We start from the raw sequence: 26,043 nt of genomic DNA, 5'->3' as shown, positions 1-26,043 counted from the left end.
GATAATTCCCATTTATCTATTTTTTCTTTCGTTGCTTGTGCTTTAGGTGTAAGGTCTAAGAAGCAACCTCCTAATACTACATCTTGAAGATGTTTCCCTACATTATATTCTATGAGTTTTATAGTGGAGTCTCTTATATTGAGGTCTTTGATCCACTTGGAGTTCATTTTTATATAGGGTGTGAGGTAGGGGTCCTCTTTCATTCTTTTAGATATAGATATTCAATTCTCCCAGCCCCATTTATTGAAGAGGCTGTTATGTCCCAATTCAATGGATTTTGGGCCTTATCAAAAATCAGTCAACCATAGATCTGGGAGTCTATTTCTGAATTTTCAATTCAATTCCATTGATCGATATGCCTATCTTTGTGCCAATACCATGCTATTTTGACTACTGTGGCCTTATAGTAGGCTTCAAAGTCAGGCAATGCAAGTCCTCCCACTTTGTTTTTCTTTTTTAGAATATTTTTAGCAATTCAAGGCATCTTTCCCTTCTAAATAAATTTGATGACCAGTGTTTTAGTAGAGTTATATAATTTTCTGTGTAGAGGTCTTTTACATCCTTGGTTAAGTTTATTCATAGATACTTAATTTCTTTTTAGTTGCTATTGAGAAGGGAATCTTTTTCTTGAGTGTCTTTTCAGTTGTGTCATTTCTACTGTATAGAAACATTACTGACTTATGTGCATTAATATTATATGCTGCCACTATACTGAATTTGTTTATTAGCTCAAGTAGGTGTGTCATCAATTTCTCAGGATTTTCCAAGTCTAAGATCATATCATCTGCATATAATGAGAGTTTTGCTTCTTCCTTTACAATTTGGATGCCATTTATTTCTTTTTCTTGCTGAATTGCTCTGGATAGAACTTCTAGCACAATGCTGAATAATAATGGTGACAATGGGCATCCTTGTCTCATTCCTGATCTTAGAGGGAAAGCTTTCAGTCTCTCACCATTGAGAACTATACCAGCTGTGAGTTTTTCATATATGCCCTTTTTAAATGAGAAAAAAAGAAGGAGAGAGAGAGCTGGAGAAGGGCACAGAACTGAAGAGTTTAGTAAGGGCACCTTGAAGAAAATAAAGAGAGACAGAGTAAAAACAGATCTGACAAATAAAAACCAAAGGATAAGATGGCTGATTCAAGAACAGCCTTCACAGTAATAACATTGAATAGGAATGGATTAAACTCCCCAATTAAAAGATAGAGATTGGAAGAATGGATTAAAAAATATGAACCATCATATGTTGTCTCCAAGAGACTCATCTTAGACCTAGTGACACAAAGAAATTGAATGTTAAAGGGTGGAAAAAAATATTCCATGCATGCTACAGCCAAAAGAAAGCAGGTGTAGCAATACTAATTTCGAGATAATAGTGACTTTAAATCCAAGGATGTTATAAGGGACAAAGAAGGACAATATACACTAATAAAAGGAACAATTCACCAAGAAGAAATAACAGTCATAAACGTTTATGCACCCAATCAAGGTGCTCCAAAGTTTAAGACACAAATATTGGCAAAACTGAAGGAAGCAATAGATGTTTCCACAGTAATTGTGGGAGACTTCAATATGACACTCACTCCTATAGATAGATCATCTAGACAGAAGACCAATAAGGAAATTGAGAATTTAATCAATATTCTTTAAAAATTGCCTTTTCTAAGTAGATTTTCTTCATGACCACAAAATTCATTAAAATGATGAACAAAAATTTATTTTGTATCTACTAGGTGCCATGCATTGCTGAGTGATTATAGGGAACTATCTATAGGATATAGGTTCACCTTTGCCTTTTCTGTTCACTGTATCTTAACCATTTATTTTCTACCTTTTCTCTATCTTAGTGGCTCTGAATTATGGGTGCATCTTCCAATCCAACTTTATTGTCATCAGAATTATATTTCATAATAAACACTGGTGAGCAAAATCCTCCCAAGAAGCACCACTACCTAAAGGATTAAGATAAATATCTTAATATAGCATTGAAGATCTGATCTAACATATCATTGCTACTCAAGTTATCTGTGACTATAGCCCTTAATGAACCCAATAACATGGCCATTTTGAATCCTCAAAAGGTGTTCTATATTTTCTTGTCTTAGAATTTTCACTTATAATGTGCTCTCTATTTGAAAAAGATCTTTCTCTTCTGTCATTTGGCTTTAAAGATCAAATATAAATTCTCTCTCTCTTAAGAAATCTTTCAAGATTTCTAGACTCTGTAGACTTTTGTTTTACTTTGAGTACAATATTTACCATATTCTGTGTTATTTCATGCTTAATATGTGAAGTATTTTTCTCTCCCATAAGATTTTAAGTTCCTTGAGGCCAACTGTCTCCTTCATTTTATTTATTCAAATATTTATTGATCTTCCACTGTGTCTGAAGTACTTTTCTATGTACTAGGGACTCAATGGTGAACAAGATAAGGCCCTTAAGGGAGCTTATAGATGGTTCCACTTCTAAAACATAGTTTGAAAACTACTGGTTTAGACTAACCAGCATTAGTCCAATTATCATATTCATTTTGCAGTTGATAAAAATAGGACCATGAAGATTAAGCAATGTATCTTTACACAAAAAATATGAAATGGCAGAGCCACTGATTATAAAATTTTTGCAGAAGCAAGACATTACAGTGACGGGGAATGTAGAAATTCTGGCTCTTTAGAAATGTGTTATATATTCAAAGCAGAACATCTGATAAATTATTGACTTACATTTCTAATTGAGGAAGCTGGAGGAGTACTATTTGATTCTCAATTTTGACTAATAGGAAGAAAAGACTGGCAGAATGGAATGCAATGATGTAGTATATATTTACTATACTTTTGAGAATATTCAATCCTGATAAAGAAGAAAACAAAACAAATGGGATACATAAAATTGATGTTATGTACAGATAAGTAAGCTAGTAACCTATAAGACATAAAGTAAATAGAGCATATAAATTTCTTTTTATGGGTAAACATAAATAGAAAAGGACTGAAGGACCATGTACACACTAAATATTCATGAGACACTAAATATTCATGATATACTAAAATTCATGAGGCATATAAGGCTGTCAATATTCCTTAGGTTTTAAATAGGCCACACTCTGGTAATATTCATTCTGGCTCCATATGTATTCTGCCAGATAAAATCCATATGTTTATCAAAATAATTGTCAAGCTACAGCTGAGCCCAGGTGCACTTGCCTCTGTGTCTCTCTAATAAAGTGTGGGTCAATGTGCCTGGATAGATGGAGACAGAGATAGAGAAATAGAGAGAGATTAGAGATAGAGATAGGGAGAGAAAGAGAGAGAGAGAGAGAGAGAGATCAAGCCACCTTGTGTAACTTAGGATTCAGGTGGTACGGTTCTCTATCTACTTTATTTGCACTTCATCCTAAATGTATTAGCCTATCTCTATTTCACCCTGCTTCTCACTATGTGTTTTATTTTGATTTAATTTAGACTGTGAGCTTTTTTGTTCCATACCTCTGGGATAGTTTGTCAGATTGTGTACTTTCCACATGAGTTATGAAAATTCTGGGTATATGATATAGATGCCACTTTAGAGCTCATCAATGCAAAGGAAAGGAAAGCCAATCATATTTTCTGTGACTTTGGGTATTAGATTTCAAAAACATTTGGAGAAGGCACAGATATAAGTTATACCAATGGTCAGGACTCTAGTGGCAATATGACTACAGAAAAGGAAATGTTAAAAACACAATTTTGATGAATAGTCTTCCTCCTCCAAAAAGATAGGTAAATAACCTAAAGAAACCAATGGCCCGTAGGGAAAGCAGATTTTAAAGGATCATATATGAAAGATGGACAGAAGAGCATGTAAGCAAGAGAAAAAATCAAAAGTTTTACACCAAGAAAGTAACTCCAGAGTTAAACTAGGTGAAAAGTTAAGTTGCAGAATTTAGATTAATGTGAGAATTTTCCCAAAACCTTTCCTGATCTGAATATCTAAGAACAGCAGAGACCATAGTTTTGCTATTGGTTAATTACTTCTGGTGTCCAACAGATGTATTTTGCCATAAGTAGCTTACAAATATCAAAATGTACTTGAAAATATTTTTCATATTCATAATCTTCCTTTAGTGTTCTATTTGGAACACTATTCCATCAGGAGTTGCTGCTTCCTGATGCCCATCCAAGTCTTAAAAACTTTCTAGCTTTCAGGATGATAGGCCAATAAGTGTAGAGTTTTCCAAAAACTGTAGTGGGTTGTCTTGCAAGGTAGTGTGTACCCTATCCTTGGATATATTATAGAAGTCACATATGTTATGGAGAGATGATTTTAAGATACCGAGTTTCCATGATTCTAAAATAGTATCACTTCGTTTGTAATTCTAGGTAATTTTTAAGACCTTTATTCTTCAATAGGAAAAAAATGTATCTTTTGGGTGATACATGAACAATGGACATTTAGATGGTATTGAACACTCCTGAACTCAAAAGGAATTACTGGGTGAGAATAAATAACAAGGACAGTAAGAGTAGTCCTTTGGGTTTAACTGTATACTAGAAACTTCATTTTACTTGCAGTGCTATCAGACATTTAATCCAGCACAATGAATATGTTCCAAGTCATTTACTGTTCAAGTTGGTTTCTTATAACTGAAAGAAATTTGAGAATAGTAGCAGAGTGTTCTGTACAAAGTTCCAAACCATGTTTCATACAAGTAGAGAACAAACATTTCTGATTATGAATACACAGATGGATGATTAATTCTGCTTTCAAGAGAAACAGATGCTAATCCCTAGGCATTCTTTCCAGTGTCTTCTAAATGATTCATCTAAAACCAATCAACAGAGAGTAAGTAGGTCATTCTGAGGAAATTTTAGAAAGCAAATAAGACCATAATTACTATGAATTTGTTCAAAGATAACTGAACCAATGAACAGCTTACCTGAGTCTTAAAAAAGTTTATTATGGTCGGTGGTAAGAATGCATGATCTCTCAAGGCCTGAGACCTCCATTATTCTTAGAGAGGAGCCAGTCTCCTTGTTGAAAATGCTTCTGACCAATGTGGGAAAGTGTTGTCAATTTTTAACAGTCCTGACACTGATGACTGCCTAGGCCTTTGGACTTTTAGGAAACAAGTACTTGGATCAGTAATGACAACAATGAGTTACTTTTTATTGAATGCTTTCTATGTATCAGAAACTGTACTAGACATTATAGTTGTATTATTTTATTTACTCTGCTGTCAGTTAAGGGAAGAAGAGGGAGTTGTCTTTCACTTTAACTTCTCTGTGGGAAAAGGAAGGAATAGTTTAAGTCTGCCCTCATTCTAAAACTGAATGGAAAGATCTGCAAAGAAAAATGGGGCTATCTGCACACATTTACAAGACAGACACAGAGACAGATTTTGGAATGATGATGTTGGTGTGTATATAGAAGTGAAACATACCAAAGAGACTGTCATTCTGCTTATTTCCCTCCCCTTTGTTTAGCTGTCTTATTCCTATTAGGATTAAAATAAATATATTAGGAGATAAATAAGGAATAAATGAAAATTGTTAAATCTGGGCAACAGTAGAAATCTACATTTAAAAGAGAGTTCACAAGAAATACTATCTTTAAAATTACCTTGAATGGCAAGTATAGAATTACCATATGACCCGGTAATCCCATTTCTAGCGATATATCCAAAAGAAGTGAAAGCAGGCACTTGACCAGATATATGCACACTGATGTTTATAGTTGCATTATTCACAACTGCCAAAAAATGGAAGCAACCCAAGTGTCCATCAACAGATTTATGGATAAACAAAATGTGATATATACATACAATGGAATATTATTCCACTGTAAAAAAGAATGAAGTTCTGATACATTCGACAGCATGGATGAACCCTGAAGACAGACACAAAAGGACAAATATTGTATGATCTCACTGATGTGAAATAATTAGAATAAGCAAACTCATAGAGTTCAACAAGAGTACAGGTTACCTACCAGAAGCTGTGGTGGGAATAGGGCATGGAGAGTTAATATTTAATTGGTACAAAATTTCTGTTTGGGGTGATGGAAAGGCTTTGGTAATGGATGGTGGTTAAGGGAGCACAACATGTGAATGTGACTGACACCAATGCATTGCATATTTGTTGTGGTTAAAAGGGGATGTTTTAGGTTGTATGTGTGTTACTAGAATAAACATAAAAAAAAAAAACAGGACTGTACAACACAAATAGTAAACCCTAATATAAACTATGAGCCATAGATAACAGTGTAATTCTAATAATATTTCATCAATTACAACACTAATACAAATAAACTAGTGTTAATAAGGGGAAATTTTTAATAAGAGGGAACTCTGTATTTTCTTCATGAGTTTTCTGTAAACCTACAATTTCTCTAATAAAAAATTTACCTTGAGTGAAATTATAAATACCTGTAATTTAATTGCTTTCTGAACCATAGAACATAAATTTAAAATGACACTGAACTTCAAACTATTGCTGTTTTTCTTTAAAGTATGATCTTGAAAATTTTCTAGGGAGACAGTTTTTGCTTTCCATACTGCCAAGCCACTGCATGTACACAGCACTATGTTATATAGTTATTAACTGTATGAGAAAACAGTAATAGAAATTAATTTACTTTCTATAGTACAAACAAAATAAACATGATGTCCTGAAATTGTGCTTGCATTAATAGGTTACTTGAGTACTGTATTTTTTAAGTCAGCAAACCAATGAGTTCTAAAAATAATACTTTGCATCCTTTACTCCAAATGACTAAAAACACTTCTGTTTAACTAGGAATTTATATTTTATTTGGTTAACTAAATATACCACTCCTTGGAAAGAACTGGCTGTTTAAAAATATGTGTGCTAGTAAGTATTAGGTGATTATATGCAAGACTACATTATACATAAATAATTTAGCATTCATAATATTTTCCTTCAGTACTAATCATAAGTAACATGGCCAACTGCTTTAACTAAGATTTATTATGAGCTATATAAAAAGCTTGGAGGTAACTTTAGTTCTGAATTCCTAAAGAGACAAGTCTTAGAGTAGTGAATAAAGGTCTGCTTGACTTAGGTACTTTCCCAAGAGTATACAAAACTAACCTCTTGGTAAACCTTAAAAAATAGAGGCATTTCAACACTGTGTTACCTCACAGAAACTATTCACACATTTCCTATTAGAACAACTGGTGGTCTATCAATTCTACAAAATGGTGCAAATGCCACTATAATATTAGACAAAATTAGGGAGTCCTATGAAATCTCCTTTACTCAAGTCTCAATACACATTCACAGAACTAACCAGGCCTGAAAAAAGAAATTTTATTTGTACTTTGGCTGTTATGCATATCTAGAAATGAATGCCCATCTTTTTATTTCAAATAGAAATACTTTATGTGGTTATACCCACTCTATCTTATTTGATCTTCCAATAACCCTGTGAAAATGCCAAATTCTTCTCTGACTGCAGGTTTCTTCATTTTGGTTTCTTCTATGTGCATGCTTTTCCCAGTTCTTTGTACATCCGGCTCCATTTTACTTTCAGTCCTCAGCTCAAGTATAACCTCCGCAGTGAGGCCTCTCCAGTCTACTCCATCTCCTGTACCCTGTCTCTTCCATTACGCTCTATCTCACAACCCTATTTGTTTCTTTCATAGCACTTACCACAATTTGGAATGATCTGCCTTTCTTCCTTTGCTCTCTTCCTCCCTTCCTCACTTGCCTTTTCATCTTTTTTTTAATTGTCTATTATCCAATTATTAGATTTATCCTTAAGAAATTGTGATTACCTTTGGTCAAAAAATGGTCAACTGTCAGCAATTTCTTATGATTCCACATGATAGAATATATGCTTCATGGGGTGAGCTCCTTGCCCATCTAATTCAGTCCTAAATTCCTTAACTCCTGGCTCAGATTAGGCAACTAAAAAATAATCTTTTGAATGAATGAATGTCAGCCTACTCATGAATATTCGTTATTATGGAAAGATAATCACTCAATAAATGCATGCACTGTGCTAAGGACTTTACATGCGATATTTCATTTGATTTTTGTAAAAAGTATATATGAATTAGGTACTATTTTACCCATTTTATAGATAAGAAGTTGTTCATCATAAAGTCAGAAAGATAGAAGAGCTTTCCAAGAGAGGGAAAAAATTACATGCAAAAAGGCATGAAAGAGAGGGAAAAACACAGAATTTGGAGGTATGTTTAAGTAACTAAACATACTTGAAGTTGTAGAGCACAGTGGTTAAGAACATGGGCTATGCAACCAGATTGCCTGGTTTTGAATTCTGGCTCCATTACTTGTTGTTTGTGTGACCTTGGACAACTTACTTTGTCTCTCAGAGTCCCAGCTTGTTCTGTAAACTGGGAATAATAGCTATACCTACTTCAGTGGGGTTCTTGTGAGGATTAAATGACAAAACATATTCAGCACTTAGAATAGTGGCTGGTACATAGCAAGCATTCAATATTTGTTAGCTGTTACTATGACTGGGATGCACAGCACATGTGAGGAGAAAGGTAGAATAGTAGATTAGATGTACACAGAATTTAGATCATGAAGGAACACCATTCTACAAAGAGTTTGAACTATGATTAACAGTCATGAAAGTTTCAACTAGGAAAGTTACCTCCTTAAGCAAATCTTTCTGTTTGTTGCTAATAAGTAGCCAAATAGACTGAGTTTTGTCTCCTTTGGAAGAGTTCCTAATGAGCAGAAAATGGCCCAGAACAAGCAGTAGGAGGGGGAAGAGGGAGAAAGTACCAATCAGGATAACTCATAACTGGATAATAATCCTCTCAAAAATCAAGGATTGGCAGATACTGAATGTGGATCTGGTTGAGGCAAGTATGTTTCTTTCTTCAAAATGCTATGAAGGAAGAGAATGTATATTCTTAGAAACAGAAGCTACTTTAGCATGACTAGCTCAAAGACTAGCGGACACCCAGCCCAGAGGGGTGGCAGGGCTGCTGTTGTTCCTAATAGAGGCTTCCATGGTGGTCCTGCTACTCTCTGCTTGGATTATGAGTGGGCTGATGAAGTGTGTTTTTCCTTATACTGGACACAATTCACAAATGGAAAACTCAAAAATTTCAATGTTCTTTTAGGAGAAGCATCTCATTTTAGACTACGTTTAAGCCTGTTCACCTGACAAAGTCAAGATGAAAAAGCCTTGATTTTTCCTAATCAAGTTGCTAGTTTTCTCTCTTTTCCTCCCTTCCAACAACCAGTTTTATTAGTTGCAGCAATAAAAAATAAGACTGGTAAGCCTTCATTTTGATGACAAATGGATTTATGATCTCTGGAGAGAAAAGTTATTTTCCTTTTTTTCACAAATGATGGAGGTACTATGCTTGTACAGAAGTCCAACTCAATGAAAACAGAATGGTAGACTCATTTGCCACAGATGTGTTAAGTTGACTGGCCTTAAAGCACTCATTTGTACAGAAGGAAATTCACACCAGGCAGCTGTGAGCCTCCCCAATACTGTCCTTTCAGTTTTAGTCACATGATCTTTGAAAAACATTGAAATTACAGATTGAATATGCCAGGAATTCTTTAACTCCTTGGCCACATCAAAACAAAAAAGAACATTGTTTAGGAACATCAGGCAGTTGCATAATGCTAGAAATCCCAGAATAAATATTTTTCTCATGGAAAAACCCAGCAGAGTCTTTAAAGGTAAGCCAAGAAACACCATGGTGCCATGATTTAAAAATAAAAGGCCAATGGAAAGATGTCCTTTTCCCTGGTTGAAAATATTCCAGGGAATCTGTTAGTATTTAGAAATTGTATTACTTTCTCTAAAGTAGTTTTTCTATTATCAGAGTAATTTCAGAAATAATTCTCTTAGAATTCACATTCCCTAATGACCAGTTTAGCCATTTCTACCTAATTTCAGTTGAAAAACTGACTAATTCCCTGCAAAGCATTAATCATTGTAACTGCATATCAAATATTCCACAGAGCACAAAGACATTTGTAGAAAATATTTCCATATTCATAAACATCAACAACATACGCAGACCTTAGATTACAAAGAGAAGTTCCTGTTTTTGTTTGACCAATTCACACTCACATTGTCCTTTCCCTGACCATGTCTTCAACCTTCCCCATCTCTACTAGGTCATTCCTAGCGAGCATTTAAATGTGGTCAAGTTTCTCCTGTTTAAAAATAACTTTCCACCTTGATCTCAGTTTCCTCTCTAGTTACTGCCCGCAGAACCAAACTTCTCAATTGAGTTGTCTGGATCTCTTTCTTCATTTTTTCACCATCCTCCCTCTCCTCTAGCACACCAATTCTGTTTTGCCTTGCACTAACTAAATCAAATGGTTCTTGCTAAAGTTATGAATGAATTCTATGTGCTAAAATACAATGACCATAATTTCATTCCTTTATATTTCTATATTAATCAGGGTCCTTATTTACAAACACCAGAAACTAACTCTGAATGATTTAAGCAGAAAATTTATTGAGAAGACATTTGGTAGCTCATATAATCACAAATCACCAGGTTTGGAAAACTGGTAGAATTAAAGGTAGGTAGCTAGAATTAGACACTGTAGCTTGCACTACCATTGCTGCTGGTCAATGGACACTATGGCTGACATTACTGTCACCCCTGGAAACTGGGTGCTATTGATGTAACTGCCACTGCCACCAGAACAGAATCTCCACTGTATATGATTCTTTGTGTCATTATCCCCCAATTTGAAGACTCAGGTGAGTATATCTGATTGGTCATAACTGGATCATGGGCCTACAGCTTTGTTTCAAGGAGGGCCTGGAAGGTGAGAGTCTGAAAGTTTTTACTTCTATAGTGCAAGATGGCCTCCCATCGAGACTCATAAAGAGAATGATTTCTAAACATGAAAATGGGGGTAAGATACTGAGTAGCCAAAAAAAAAAAAAACAAAAAAAACAAAAAACAGAAATAATACTAAAAAAAAGAAAGGCAAATGTCCAATAAAGTCCTTCAGGATTATTAGATATAGTTGATGACTTCCTTCTTCTTGAAATACTCTTTCCTAATTTTCCATGAAATTATATTCTTTTTCTCCTACCTATTATGATCACACCTTTTAAGTTCTGCTTTTTTGTCTCGTCTTCCTTCTTAACCTGATTTCTAAGTGTCAGAATTCCTCACAGCTTGATTTTTTTTTTTACTTACTAGATGTGCCTGTTTTTCCCCATTTGCTCTCTAGGCCGATTAACTACCCTTCTCTTTCTTGCTATTTGCCCTGAGAATCTGACCTTCAGGGACCTCATCATCTTGGTTCTCTTGCCCTCTGTCTTCCAGTTGGGATACGCTAACAGGTGGGAGGAAAGAGAAGTAATATATTTATTCCTCCCATTTCCTTCCATAGGCATTCTGTCAGTGGCTGGGTTACCCTCAACTGTAGTTCCTGCTCCTCTTCCAATAGCACCAGCTTTCAACTTGGATCTTATAATATCCCTTTTTTTCTATGAGGCCAATATTATCCTGACACTAAAACCAGACAATAACATTACAAGAAAAGAAACAAAAGAGCAATTTCCCTCATTATCTTAGATGCAAAAATTCTAAACAAGATTTAGCAAATTGCGACAGGATTGTGGGAAGATGGAAGAGTAGGGAGTTCCAAGAATCAGTCCCTCCACCAAAACAACTACTGAATTGTCAAGAATCGTTTAACTCAAGTATTTTGAAACTCCAGAGTCTAGTGGAACACTATATAGCATCCAAGGAAGAGCTGGAGAAAGAGGCTGGTAAATTGTGGTAAATACCAGTGAATTTCATGCTCCCTGAGCCTCATGGCAGACAGTAGAAGGGACTGCAGCCTGGGTTCCTGGTGTAGCTTGCTGGTGCCAAGGTGGGCTTTAAGGACCTAGTCTTCCAAACTCTAAAAGTGGTATGGTGGCTGATCACTGCTTTTGATCAGCTACTTCAGATCACTGGGGGATGGCTCTGAAGGTGACCACTGTTCCAAATCCCCCCAGGCAAAAGCAGCAGAAGAATCTTAAAGACAGTACCCTTCCTCAAAACTACAGAAAACAGTTAGAGGGCTGCATTAACTGGGTGAGTGAAAATCAAGAAAATGCAGCATCAAAAGCTCTTGCTGGACGTCCCTTAACCCGTCCCTGGTATGGTGTGCAGTGAGCCTGAGCTCCCATTGTGGGTCCCTGGTCCTATTTCAAACGGAGCAGAGTGGCCCCTTTGTGCATACTGGGGTACATGTATGTCAGTGCCAATCTATCTGGTAGAAATCTGAGGGACTGAGCCAAAGAACTTGTCTCAGCATTGTCCTTCCAGAGTTTTTCCTGATGGCAGGGAAGTGTATGCCTTACATAAAGCTGGGAAGTGTGAGAAACAGCTAAGTCAAAGCAAGGCAAAGCACTACCTGCAATAAGTCACACACTAGAGCACCCATGAGGGGGTGAAAGTCTATTTCAAAGGGCTTAGAAGGAGCATTTGAAGTTCTATAAACCATAAATGGGAGAATTCCTAAGGCCACAAGCAAGCATAGGCCCAAGAAAGGAAGCAAGGTTCATGGCTCCAGGTAGGCATACATAAGACAGAGAGGGCCCTGCACTTCGCATTTGCCTTGGGCTGATCTTCTTGATGGGAGGGCAAGCTGTGATGGAAACCACCAGCCAAAGCAGAGTGAATTTGCAAAGACAGTGAAAGGTGCTTTTTGCTTTGGTTTGTCTGTTTGGTTAGCTCCTGTCATTCAATAAAATCTCTGTTAGATTACTAGCTGGATACAAATTTAAGGAACAGATAGCTCAGGGACTAAATCCTGCTGTTAAAATATTAAAATGTACAGTATGCAACAAAAGATTACTAGACAAGGAAATAGGAAATGATGGTCTATCCAAAGAAATAATATAAAAATCCAAAAACCATCAATGAAGAGGACAAGACTCTGGACATACTGAAGAAAGATTTTATAAAAATGATCCTCAGTATGCTCAAGAAGATAAAAGAAAGCATAGAGAAAGAAATAAAAGATATTTAGAAATAAATGATCAATATAGAAACCTTTCTGAGTCTCTCAACAGGAACCAAACAGCAATACTAGCATTGAAGACCAAAATAACTGAAATGAACAATTCCTTAGGGGGTTCAACAGCAGATTGGAGCTGGCAGAAGTAAAAATCAGTGCCTCAAAGAGAGTACATTTGAAATGATTCAGGCTAAGGAGCAGAATTAAAAAGAATTTAAAAAAGCAAACAGAGCCTAAGAGACCTACGAGACACCAAGCATACCAATATATATGCATTATGGGAGTCCCAGAAGGCAAGAAAACAGAGAAAGGGGAAGAAGGAATATTCAAAGAAATGATGGTAGAAAACTCCCAAAATTTAACCAAAGACATGAATATGCACATCCAAGAAGTCCAATGAACCCCAAACAGGATGAACTCAAAAAGAACCATGTGTAGTCACTAGTAATCAAATTCTCCAATGGCAATGCTAAGGAGAAATATCTGAAATCTGCAAAAGAAAAACAATGAGTTATGTAAAGGGAATCCAATAGGATTAAGTTCTGATTTCTCATCAGAAAACATGGAGGCAAGAAGGCAGCAGTATGTAATATTTAAAGTGTTGAAAGAAAACAATAGCCAACCATGGATCTTATATCTGGTGAGATTTTTGTTTTCAAAAATGGGGGAGAGATTAAGACATTCCCAGATAAACAAAAGCTGAAGGAGTTTGTCACCACTAGACCAGCCCTACAAGCAATGGTTAAAGGAATTCTTCAGACTGAGAGGAAAGGATCCTAGAAAGTGGATCAAAGTGGTGTAAAGAAATAAAGACCATTGGTAAAGGTAACCATATGGGTAATTATAAATGCCACTGCTGTTGTTTTGTACCTTTTGTTTTGTAACTCCACTTCCTCTTACAGGTTCTAAAATGCAAATGCATAAAAAGTAATGATAAATCTATGGTTTTGGACATACAATGTATAAAGTAATTTGTAACAAGTAGAAATAAAGGTTTGGTGACAGAGAACAATAGGAACGGTATATGTGTATGCTACTGCAGTTCAGCTGATATCAAATCAAATATGATTGTTACAGATTTATGATATGAATTTTAACCCCTTGGTAACCACAAAGAAAATAAATGAAAAAATATATTCAGAAAGAAATGAGTGGGGACCCAAAATGGTACAATACCAAAAAAACAAATAAATATGAGGTAGACATTAATGGAAGAATTGACCATCAAAAAAATAAAAGATTAAAAAGACAAAGTACAAAACGTCAGAAGAAAGTCCTGCATTATCAGTAGTTACTTTAAATATAAATGGATTAAACTCACCAGTAAAAAGGCAGAATTGGCAGAATGGATAAAAAACCATGACCCAACTATTTGCTGTTTATAAGGAACTCACCTTAAATTTAAAGATAAGTAGGTTGAAATTGAAAGGATGGGGAAAATATACCATGCAAATAGTAACCAAAAGGGAACTGGGATAGCTATAATAATATCAGATAAAATAAACTTTAAGTCAAAACGTATTACAAGGGACAAAATAGAACACTATATACTGATAAATGTGTCATTTCAACAAGAAGACATAACAGTTGTATATATATATATGCACCTAATGGCAGAACCCCAAAAGACATGAAGCAAATATTGACAGATTTGAAGGGAGGCATAGACTGTCCTACATTAAAAATAAGAGACTTCAATACACGGTTAAAATAATGGATAGAAAATCCAGACAGAAGATAAATAAGGAAATAAAGGACTTGAACAATACTCTAAATCAGCTATACCTAACAGATACACATGAAACACTTCACCCAATAGCAGCAGCATACACATTCTTCTCTAGAATACACAGGTCATTCTCCAGGATAGGCCATATAATAGGTCATAAAACAGGTTGCAATAAATTAAAAAATACTGAATTCATACAATGTATCTTCTCTGACCACAATGCAATGAAGCTAGAAATCAGTAACAGGCGGGTGGATGGGCTGGGGCAGAGCAACCTAAGATGGCCGATTTTCAGGATCCAGTGTTCGATGAGGAGAAGGTACACGTTGCTGCTAAATTCATCACTCATGCACCCCCAGGGGAATTTAATGAAGTGTTTAATGATGTCTGGCTGCTACTTCTACTTAATAATGACAATCGTCTCAGGAAAGGGGCAGCACATGCATTTACCCTATATAACATGGATCAGTTCACACCTGTGAAGATAGAAGGATATGCCAATCAGGTCTTAATTACAGAACATGGTGACCTGGGTAATAGCAGATTTTTAGATCCAAGAAACAAAATTTCCTTTAAGTTTGATCACTTATGGAAAGAAGCAAGTGACCCCCAACCAGAGGTAGTAGATGGATGTCTGAAGTCTTGGAGAGAATCCTGTGACAGTGAGTTAAGGGCCTATGTGAAAGATCATTATTCCAATGGCTTCTGTACTGTTTATGATAAAACTATAGATGGGCAACAGACTATTGTTGCATGTATTGAAAGCCACCAGTTTCAGCCTAAAAACTTCTGAACTGGCCATTGGAGATCAGAGTGGAAGTTCACCATCACACCACCTACAGCCCAGGTGGCTGGAGTGCTTAAGATTCAGGTTCACTGTTATGATGGCAATGTTCAGTTGGTTAGTCATAAAGACGTACAGGATTCAATATCAGTTTTGAATGAAGTCCAAACTCCCAAGGAGTTTATTAAAATCATAGAGCATGCAGAAAATGAGTATCAGACGGCAGTTAGTGAAAACTATCAATGTCAGACACCACATTCAAGGCATTGCGCTGGCAGCTTCCAGTTACCCTCACCAAAATAGCCCGGAACAAGATAATTAGCTACAAGATTGGCAAAGAAATGCAGAATGCTTAAAATGCTGAATGTAGGATTCTTAAGTACCTGGGGGAAAGAGGATTCATTCAACTTGTGGTCATATGATAAATAGGTAGTTTATAAACAAGAATAATATTTTGCTAGGGCTTCAAAGATAACTGGATTTCTAGCCTCATGGAATACTGTTGAACCTCCAACCATTGTCTTGATTCTTTTGTGTTCTTTGTTTTGTAATTTTCTGTTCCCTATATCTACTTGTACTTTTTTTTTTTTTTTTTTTTTTTTTTTTTGCCACAGTTAACGTTGGGGAGAGTGCTCTATCCAGGAGTCATCTGACTGGAAAATTTTCCTAGCCATGACGCCCTGTTACCAATACAGACAGGTAATATGTTCAGTACTTTTCTACCCCGTCCTTCAAAGCATTTCTGGTACTTCATTGGTTTTTACCGATCCACCAAGAGCCCAAGAGGCTGCCCTACACTATAATTAAATGGAAAACACATTCATCCTTCTCCCTCAACTTAGGGCATCTCATGACTGTAGTTTTCAAAATTTGGGGATAGGGCTTTCAGGTTCTTTTGGGGGGGGGCAAAGGAAGTTTCTGGGAAATTCCATTATTGCCAGCTTCTCTGGGGAAGTTGTTTTTAAATCCAAAGACTTGAACGACATTCCCTGCACATGAACATGTTTGCTTTTTTCCTTCCCTCATTGTCTCCTTTCCATTTAGTACAATTATATATATATATATGTATATATGCATTTTTAGAAGAGAGTTTTACCCATTTATTATTTTTTTAATAGTCAAGAACTGCTGACATACTGTGGAGGTAGTAGAGTAACTATGAAACTTGAAAAATGCAGCTATTGAAGAAATAATAGGTATCTTGTGCTTTAATGCTTCGTGGCAGGATTGTAGTATAAGCAAATGAATTAACTATGTAAATCATGAATAAAAAAGTAAAAATGAACCAAAGTGAGAAGGTTAACTTCCAGTCAGTATTCTTCTTTTGTAACCTTTTTATTTAAGGGAATACTAGTGATTTGTTCTAAATAGGATGTAAAACTTTTTTTCCAAATTACTCTTATTCAGTTCTGCCTGCCGAGGATGTAAACCTAACTGTGATATAGCTAGCCTTCTCAGGTATACTGTTTGATCTCAGAGTACACAGGTGACATAGATATGATATGATGACTTGTAATGATGGATTCATTTACATTGTTTATACTTCTATGACCAGGCCTTAAGGGAAGTTTTTTAAAAACCAAGCAGTGTCTTCCCATCTCCAAATACATGTCAAAAAAGAACGGTGATTGTGCTTCAGCTTTGTTTTTGCTCAGTAATACAGTCAAGCAAGAGTGTTTCCAAGAGACCCGTTGTGCTGAATAAGCATTTTTATTTCAAATAAAATATATTTGTATTACTTATCATTCATACTATCCACCCATACCTCACTATCCTCTGTAACAGGTAGTCCAATAGAAATATACCTGTTTTGTTCTAAAAAATAAAAAAAGAAATCAATAACAGAGAGAGAAATGGAAAATTCACAAATATGTGGAAATAAAACAACATACTCTTAAACAACTAGTGGGTCAAAGAAGAAAACACAAAGGAAATTAGGAAATATCTTAGGCAAATGAAAATGAAAATACAACATATCAAATGGTATGGGAAGCAGCAATCACAGTGCTGAGAGGGAAATTTGTAGCACTAAATGCTTACATTAAAAAAAGAAGAAACCTCAAATCAGAGACTTAACCTTACAACTGGCCACAAAAAATGAGCATATTAATCCCAAAGCAAGCATAAAGAAGAAAATAGAGATTAGAGTGAAGATAAATAAAGTAGCAAATAAAAAAAACAATAGAATCAACAAAACCAAAAGTTATTTGTTTAAAAGATCTATAAAATCAACAAACTTTTTATCTAGAGTAACAGACACAAAAAGAGAGTCACAAATAACTAAAACCAGAAATAAAAGGGGGAACATTACTACTGAACCTATAGACATAAAAAGGATTATAAGAAGATACTATGAACAACTGTATTCCAACAAACTAGATAACCTAGATAAAATGGACGAATTCCTAGAAACACACAAACTACCTACACTGACTCAAGAAGAAACAGAAGATCTCAACACACCAATAACTAGTAAAGAAATTTAATAAGTATTCAAAACCCTCCCCAAAAGACAAGCCTAGGACCAGATGTTTTCACAGAGGAATTTAACCAAACATTCCAAGAAGAATTAACACCAATCCTGCTCAAACTTTTCCAAAAAATCTGAACACTCCCTAACTCATTCTATGAGGCCAACATCACCACAATACCAACGCCAGATGAAAATACCACAAGAAAAGAAAATTACAGACCAATATCCCTTAGGAATATACACACAAAAAACCTCAGCATAACACTAGCAAACCGAATCCCATAGCACATTAAAAGAAATATACACCATGATCAAGTGGGATTTATCCCAGATATGCAAGGGTGGTTCAACATAGGAAAATACTTATTAATGTAATACATTAACAGAACAAAGGAAAAAAACCCACACATAATAATCTCAATTGATGCAGTAAAGGCATTTGACAAAACCCAGCACCATTTCTTGTTAAAAATACTTAGAAATCTAGGAATAGAAGGAGACTTCCTCAACATGATAATGGGCATATATGAAAAATTTATTGCTAACATCATAGTCAATGGTTAAAGGCTGAAAGCTTTCCCTCTAAGATCAGGAAAAAGACAAGGATGATCACTGTCACCACTGTTATTCAACACTGTACCAGAAGTTCTAGCCAGAGCAATTAAGCATGAAAAGGAAATAAAAGGCATTCAAATTGGAAAGGAAGTAAAACTTTCCCTATTTGCAGATGACATGATCTTATTTATAAAAAATCCTGAAAAATATGGTGTAAAGCTACTAGGGCTAAGAAATGAATTCAGCAAAGTAGAAAGCCATGAGATCAAGGTGCAAAATAGTGTTTCTATACATTAGTGATGAACAATGTGAAGAGGAAATTAAGAAAAATATACCCTTACCAATAGCAATCAAATATGGAGGAAAAAATTTAATCAAGGATATACAGGACTTGTACATTGTACATGAAAAAGCACAAAACATTGCTAAAAGAGTTCAAAGAAAACCTAAATAAATGGAAGGACATATGTGTTCATGAATTGGAAGACAAAATATTGTTAAGATGTCAATTCTACCTATATTGATTTATAGATTCGATGCAAAATGAATCAAAATTCCAGCAGCCTTCTTTGCAGAAATGGAAAATCTAATCATCAATTTTATAAGGAAGGGTGAAGTACCCCAAATAGCCAATACCATCTTGAAAAAGAACAAGGATGGAGGACTCACACTTCTGATTACAAAGCTACAGTAATCAAAGCAGCATCGTAGTGACTAAAGACAGGCATTTAGACCAATAAAACTGAATTGAGAGTTCAGAAATAAACCCTCACATCTATGGTCAATTGATTTTTGATAAGTGTGCCAACTCCATTCAATGGGGAAAGAATAGTCTCTTCCATAAATAGTGCTGGGAAAATTGGATATTTTATGCAATAGAATGAAGGTGGATCCCTATCTCATACCATATATACAGAAATCAACTCAAAATGGACCACACTCCTAAATAAAAGAACCCAAACTATAAGACTCCTAGAAGAAAACATAGGGAAGTATCTTTAGGACCTTGCATTGGCAATGGTTTCTTGGACTTTACGCCAAGAGCACAAGCAACGAAACAAAAAATGGATAAATGAGATTCATCAAAATTAAAAACTTCTCTGTATCAAAGGATTTCATCATGAAAGTAAAAAGACTACCTACAGAGTGGAAGAAAATATTTGGAAACCACCTATCCAATAAGGGTTTAATAATCAGAATACATAAAGAAATCCTACAACACAACAACAACAAAAAGGACAAACAACCCAATTAAAAAATGGGTAAAAGACTTGAATACATATTTCCCCAAAGAAGATATATAAATGACCAATAAGCATATGCAAAGATGATCAACATTATTAGCCATAAGGAAATGCAAACCAAAACCATTGAGATACCATTTCACACCCATTAGCATGGCTACTTTTAAAAAAATGGAAAATAACAATTGTTGGAAAGAAGGTAGGAATCCTCATTCAGTGTTGGTGGGAATGTAGAATGGTGCAGCCAGTGTTGTAAACAGTTTTATGAATTAGCGTGACTTGGTAATCCTACTTCTAGGTATATACCCAAAAGAACTGGAAGGACCCAAACAGGTATTTTCACACTGACGTTCATGGCAGCATTATTCACAAATGTGAAAAGATGGAAGCAATTCAAGCATACATTAACAGAGGAGTGAATAAATAAAATGTGATATATACATACAATCAAAAATTATTCAGCCTTAAAAAGAGATGAAGTTCCAATATATGCAATATGATTGAGCCTTGAAGACCTCAGGTTGAGTAAAATAAGCTAGATACTTAAGGACAAATATTATATGCTCTCACTTATATGAAACAATTAGAATAAGCAAATTCTTAGAGTCAGAAACTGGAATACAGGTTACCAGGGGTTGGGGTGTGGAAAGGGAATGGGGAATCAAGGCTTAATTCATACAGAGTTTCTGTTTGGAGTAATGAAAAAGTCTCGGTAATGGATGGTATTGATGGTAGCATCACATTGTGAATGTAATTAACACCACTGTCTTATATATTTGAATGTAGTTAAAGGAGGAAATTTTAGATTGTATATTTGTTACTAGCATAGTTTAAAAATAACAACCACAGGACTGTAAATCACAGTGATTACCGGTATAAATTATAGCAAAAAGTTAATAGTATAATTATAATCATATTGTTTCATCAACTGTAACAAAGATATCACATTAATACAAAGGGTTAATAATAGGGAAAACTGATGGAAAAGTTTTGGTAGTGGATGATGGTGATGGTGGTGCAATATTGTGAATGTGATTGGCACCACTGAAATGTGTACTTGAATGTGGTTGAAAGGAGAAATCTTGGGTTGTTTATGTTACTAGAACAAAAATTAGAAAAAACCATAGAATCATACAACACAAACAGTGAACCCTAAAATAAAGTATGGTTTATGGTTAATGGTAAATTGTAGTGATGTTGTTTCGGCAGTTGTAACAGGGATGCCACTGGTGCAAAGTGTTGGTGATGGGGAGGACTGCCTACATGAGGGGGGGTATATGGGAGTTCTCCATTTTCTATTTTCTATAAGAATTTTAGTAAATCTGCAACCTCTCTAATAAAAAAAAGAAAAAACACCCTAGTGCTTAGTTAATACAGTAAGAAACAAAATGACTTATTATCATCTACATGGTTAAAATTAAATGCTCAAAAATGTATATTTTTAGAACAACATATCTGAATAAAAATGCCTACATTAAAACACATAAAAATGGCTGGCTATGTTAGGGGGAGAAGGAGAATGAGGATAAAAGGAAATGAATCAGTCAAAGAGCAGATACATGCAAAACCTGAAGGATGATTATATGCCCTAAATTCACGAATATGAATAGGCCAACAAGTCTGTAGCTAAGAGTAAAAAAATAAAAAAAGACAAAGAGAGGGGTGAAAAGAATCCAAAAAAATAAAGAAGCCAAAGTAGAAATCTTTTCTCTTCTCCTGGTCTGGCATTCAGGATTTGGGCAAATGATGTAGGTCAATTATTTGACATTGCCATGTAGGTCTCTGAACCCTGAGGGAGTGGCATGAAGATGCAGAACAGTTTAGAAATTATTCACAGTGACAGTGGCCCTAGCACTGAGAGTCCAATGGGGGTAGTTTCCAGTGGTGTCAAAGCCATTGGTGGCATCCTAGTTAGCCTGTTCTTTGCCTGGGAAGTCTTGTTTTAAGTATCCCTTAATTCCAGCATTTTCTGGCCTTGGATATCCAGCCTTTCCATTGATTCTGTAAGCTACCCTACTTCCATCTCATACTTTGTTTTCTACTTAAGTTAGCCAGCTGATACTCCAGATCTCTATCTGGATTTTGGAATAACCCTAAGCATACAAGTGACCTTGGCATCTGATGCTAAGTCCCCTTCATTCTTGTCTATTCCAGATAGACCCAGTGATTTGATTTCATGCATAAGCCTTCACCCACATGGATTCTAGGAATAAGGGCTTAGAGTGGCATCAAGTGGAATTAGTCTTTTATTTGCATGGATTGATTACTTGATATTGGTTTTCACTGATCCATTAAATTACTATCCTTTAAGTATTATCTGACTACTGAACAAGGCTGTACAGATGTTAGGAAATATCTACTTTCTTGCTAGAAACTAACAGCAGATAAAAATCAGTTGCCATATTGCTGTCTTTGTGCAAGAATAAATGTTTTAATTTTTGTAATTCAAATCAATGTTTTCCATTCCATGTAATTTTCAATCCTTCCTACAGGAGACATCAGGCAGCACCTATTGTCAGAAAGAAGTTGTTTGTCACAATGAACCACTAAATGACTTGATGTAAAAAGTAATTGATAACTCTGATGGGTCACCAATGTTCTGATGACTATCCATACACTGAACATCTGAAATTCTTGTTAAACACATATATGTAGCATCCTGGTTATTATTAACGATATCTGGAATGGATATCTGGTTTAATAGTATTTTAGCCAAAGAACAAATTATTTCCTATTCCTAGTAATTAAATAAAGAACAAATTATTTCCTATTCCTAGTAATTAAATAAACTCTTATGCTTTTGTTAGTTTTTTACAATTCACTTATTAGCCTTATAAACTTCTGGGCACATCCACAACCACATCACCTCCATGCTTAAATTTGTGTTCAGCAACAAGAAGTACACAATATTTTGAAATGTGGACCAGCTCCAATAAAAAATTTCCCAATTCAACCTAACACACAAAAATATAGATTCTCTCACCAATTCAGAGTTTTATTGTTGTATTTTAAAATACACATTTCATTCTAAGATTATCATATGGTGAGCCTGAAGAGCAACATGAAAATGAAGGCCCAATAGATAAGTTCCCTATAAGACTGAGATTTAAATGAAAGTGCTCTTTTCACCATACTGTTGGTATTAGTAAGGTCTCTAAAGTATCTATTTTAATTAAAAACATGAACCTGGCTGTCAGAGTTTTTTAGATCTTATCTTGATAATCTTATGTTCTGACATATTGCCTCCAAAATAAATAGAACCATATTTAGACTCCTTAGAAACACTCATGCTTGCAGTAGATATTTATTTCTGGGATAATTAAATTGGTTAAGTCATAGTTATATTTTTACAAATGAGATAACTCATCACAGTGAAAGAAGAATAACCATTTGGGTTTGAGTTTAGGTATAGCACCATGCTAGATTTAAAAAACAATTAGGATTGATTTATTATTTAAGAAAACAAAACAAATAAACAGGTAACCATATCCAAATGGCAAAAATGTAAAAGGATAAATTTTACTGATTCTTGAAATATGTGGTCAATTCTTTCATATTTCAAGTTAAAACACAACCTGGGTAACAAAATATCTGGATCAACATGACATTGGGGAAGGAATGAGGGAAAAGGGCTAAGTGAAAACAAAAGTGATCTTTAAAAATTTATCATCATATACATAAGAAAAATCTGCATAAAAATAATAAAAGTAAAGGGAAATGAATTTTGGCAAAACCTACCTTGAGTTACCGCCAAGACATAAATGTTCCAAAGGTGGCTTAAGACATTTTGTTGAACTGAAAATACAGCCAGGTTGTGTAGCCTCTAAAATTTTCTTCATTATAATTCTTATTTACAAGATTTTATATGTGTAAAAGCAGCATGTTATTAATACTGTATGGGTTATTAGGTATAAAATAGTCATGAGAATGTACCCATTAGCATTTCTTTTAAATATATTTGATATAATCATAAATACAATTTCAAAATATTTGTTAAAGAAATGACTGGTTTAATCTAAACCAATGCTAAAACTAAGAAAGATAGCCAAAATATCTATATTTTAGCAAAGAGACACTTGCACATAAGAAATAAACAGCAAAAAAAATTCAAACTACTTACAGGAAGTCCCTGTTTTCCTGGTAGCCCAACTCTTCCAGGGTTTCCTGAAATGCCGTCTGCTCCATGGTATCCCTGCATGCCTTTTGGCCCAGGTAGGCCTGGAAGTCCCTTGATAATTAAAAGTTACTTGGATTAGAGACAGATGCTGTACAGATGTTGAAATGACAAACACCTTCTTATTTATGGGGGTGAAAGTACATATTTTTAATACCCTGAACCAGGACAAATTTTCCTGTTTCCTGGATTCCTTAGTGATTTACTATTTGGATTCAAAATATGAGGTAACTCTTTATAAGCTCCCTAAACAAAAATCCTTAGCAATCAGCACTTTACTGTGTAACATTTTCAGCTTCAATGTAATTCCCTGGTATGTCTCTTTGGGTCAGCCCATGCTTTAGCTAGCTGTGGAGAAAAGATCAGATACATGTGCCTAGGAGATAGGCCATCATTCATCATCTGTAAAACCTTGCATTGCGACTATTTTCCGAAGAAACGAATTATGGCTCTTTTTGCTGCCACTTTGAATCAGATAATTGTAGGGCTGAGAAAAAGTCTGAACATTTTGTTTCTACTCTTGGGCAACTGGATTTTATCTGTAGTCATCTCTGATCTGAATGTGCTTATAATTCATGTTCATTTTCTCTATTTTTTTTTGAACCCACACAGGCTACACCAAGCAAGCACCTAGGTTCTGGCTACGGGAGACCAGCAGAAAGTCTTTGCTAATAAGCCAGTCAACACACATCTGCCTGGCCAGAAGAGGTAACCGATGGCTAATGTAAAATTAAGCTTTTTTCTGTGATGGAAGGATTTTTTAAAAATTTTTCTAAAATCCCATTTGCCAGGAGAATGAGAGACTGAATCCTCCAATGAAAACTCAGTCCATGCCTTTTTAATTAGTGCTTGAAGTTCTTTAACCTTCATCACCATTCATTTAGCCAAGATTCCAAGTTTCCTGCTTCTCAGTGGTTCACCAACAAAGAAGCATGAGTCCACAGAGAGGGTTGCATAACACATCCTTCAACTGCAAGGACATGTCTCTAAAACAGCAAGCTTGATTTTGAGCTAAATGTTCATATTTTGTTCCCTCTGTGTTCCAGCATGGTTTTTTTTTAAATCACAATCTGATTTATACAACATTTGTCATAACTGGCTCCAAACTTTTCTGCTTGTAAAAGTTGCCAATTCTATTTAGAACAACACAAAAGAAAAAAGGTTTGTTACTTACAGGAATCCCAGGTTTTCCAGAGGGACCAGGTACTCCTTTCTTCCCCTTAGGACCCTAAAAATGTGAAGCACAGCTGTCAATTGACGGTTATACATTTAATTAAACTGAAGGCATGGGAAACCCCCCTGAGTCCTGCATGCTACAGCCAGTGCTGCCACTAATTGTATATCACTGAGGTTGCCTTTTAACTTTTCTGGGAGTCACCTTCTTCATATGAAAATGAGAGAATTTGTCCAGGTAATCAAGAATTTCCTTTAGGATACAAATTCTATGATTTAAAAACTTAAATCATAGTTCTAAAAAGGAAATGTATAGATTATTTAAAAATATCCCCAATTTCGGGCAGGGTCTTTGTCTCCCTTCTGAAAGTGGCTCAAATTCAGTAAACATTTATTGAGTGGTATGTATCAAGGATTCTGATAAGTGCTGGGAATGCAAAGGTGAAGTTCCTGCTCACAAAGCAGGAAATAAATCCATATCCCATAATGTGCTTCTCTGGAAGCACAGGGAACATACTTGTGAATCAAAGGAAAATATATTCATTTCTCATGGAACTGTTTATTTTTCCATGTGTGAGATGTTTTAAATCATAATTGATTCAGCAGTAATTGGCCTACCAGGATAGTTAGGAATTTTGACCTTGAAAATCATGCCATTGTTATGATGATATTCTCAAATTATTTTAAGAAGAGAAATGGGAAGAGTGACCTGGTTCACAAATAAGAAAAAGAACACATTGCCACTACAGAAACATTTCTCAGGAATCATCACAAGTTCTCACAAATAAGAATTCCAACAAAGTGGAATGTTAAATTACTCAAATTAAAAGACAAATTGTTCCAATGATTCAACGCAACAACAACAAAAGAAACAATTTCAGAAGTTGTTACACCTTCTGAAAATGATCTTAAATATTTTTAGGAGAAAT

General features: G+C 35.2%; 1 protein-coding gene and 1 pseudogene across 1 annotated transcript in view; one reads left to right on the top strand and one right to left on the bottom strand.

The window, feature by feature from the left end:
- COL24A1 (collagen type XXIV alpha 1 chain) overlaps positions 1 to 26,043 on the bottom strand; it is a 466,350-nt gene that overhangs the window by 57,610 nt on the left and 382,697 nt on the right. The window contains 2 exon segments of the mRNA XM_037826738.1: positions 23,888 to 23,995; positions 25,116 to 25,169. Of these exon segments, the coding sequence (XP_037682666.1) occupies positions 23,888 to 23,995; positions 25,116 to 25,169 (162 nt within the window).
- LOC119527089 lies at positions 14,992 to 15,851 on the top strand (annotated as a pseudogene).

Source organism: Choloepus didactylus, chromosome 2 (assembly GCF_015220235.1).
Source record: "Choloepus didactylus isolate mChoDid1 chromosome 2, mChoDid1.pri, whole genome shotgun sequence".
NCBI lineage: Eukaryota > Metazoa > Chordata > Mammalia > Pilosa > Megalonychidae > Choloepus > Choloepus didactylus.
Note: the sequence above shows the minus strand (reverse complement) of the source record. Positions and strands in the feature narration are given on the sequence as shown.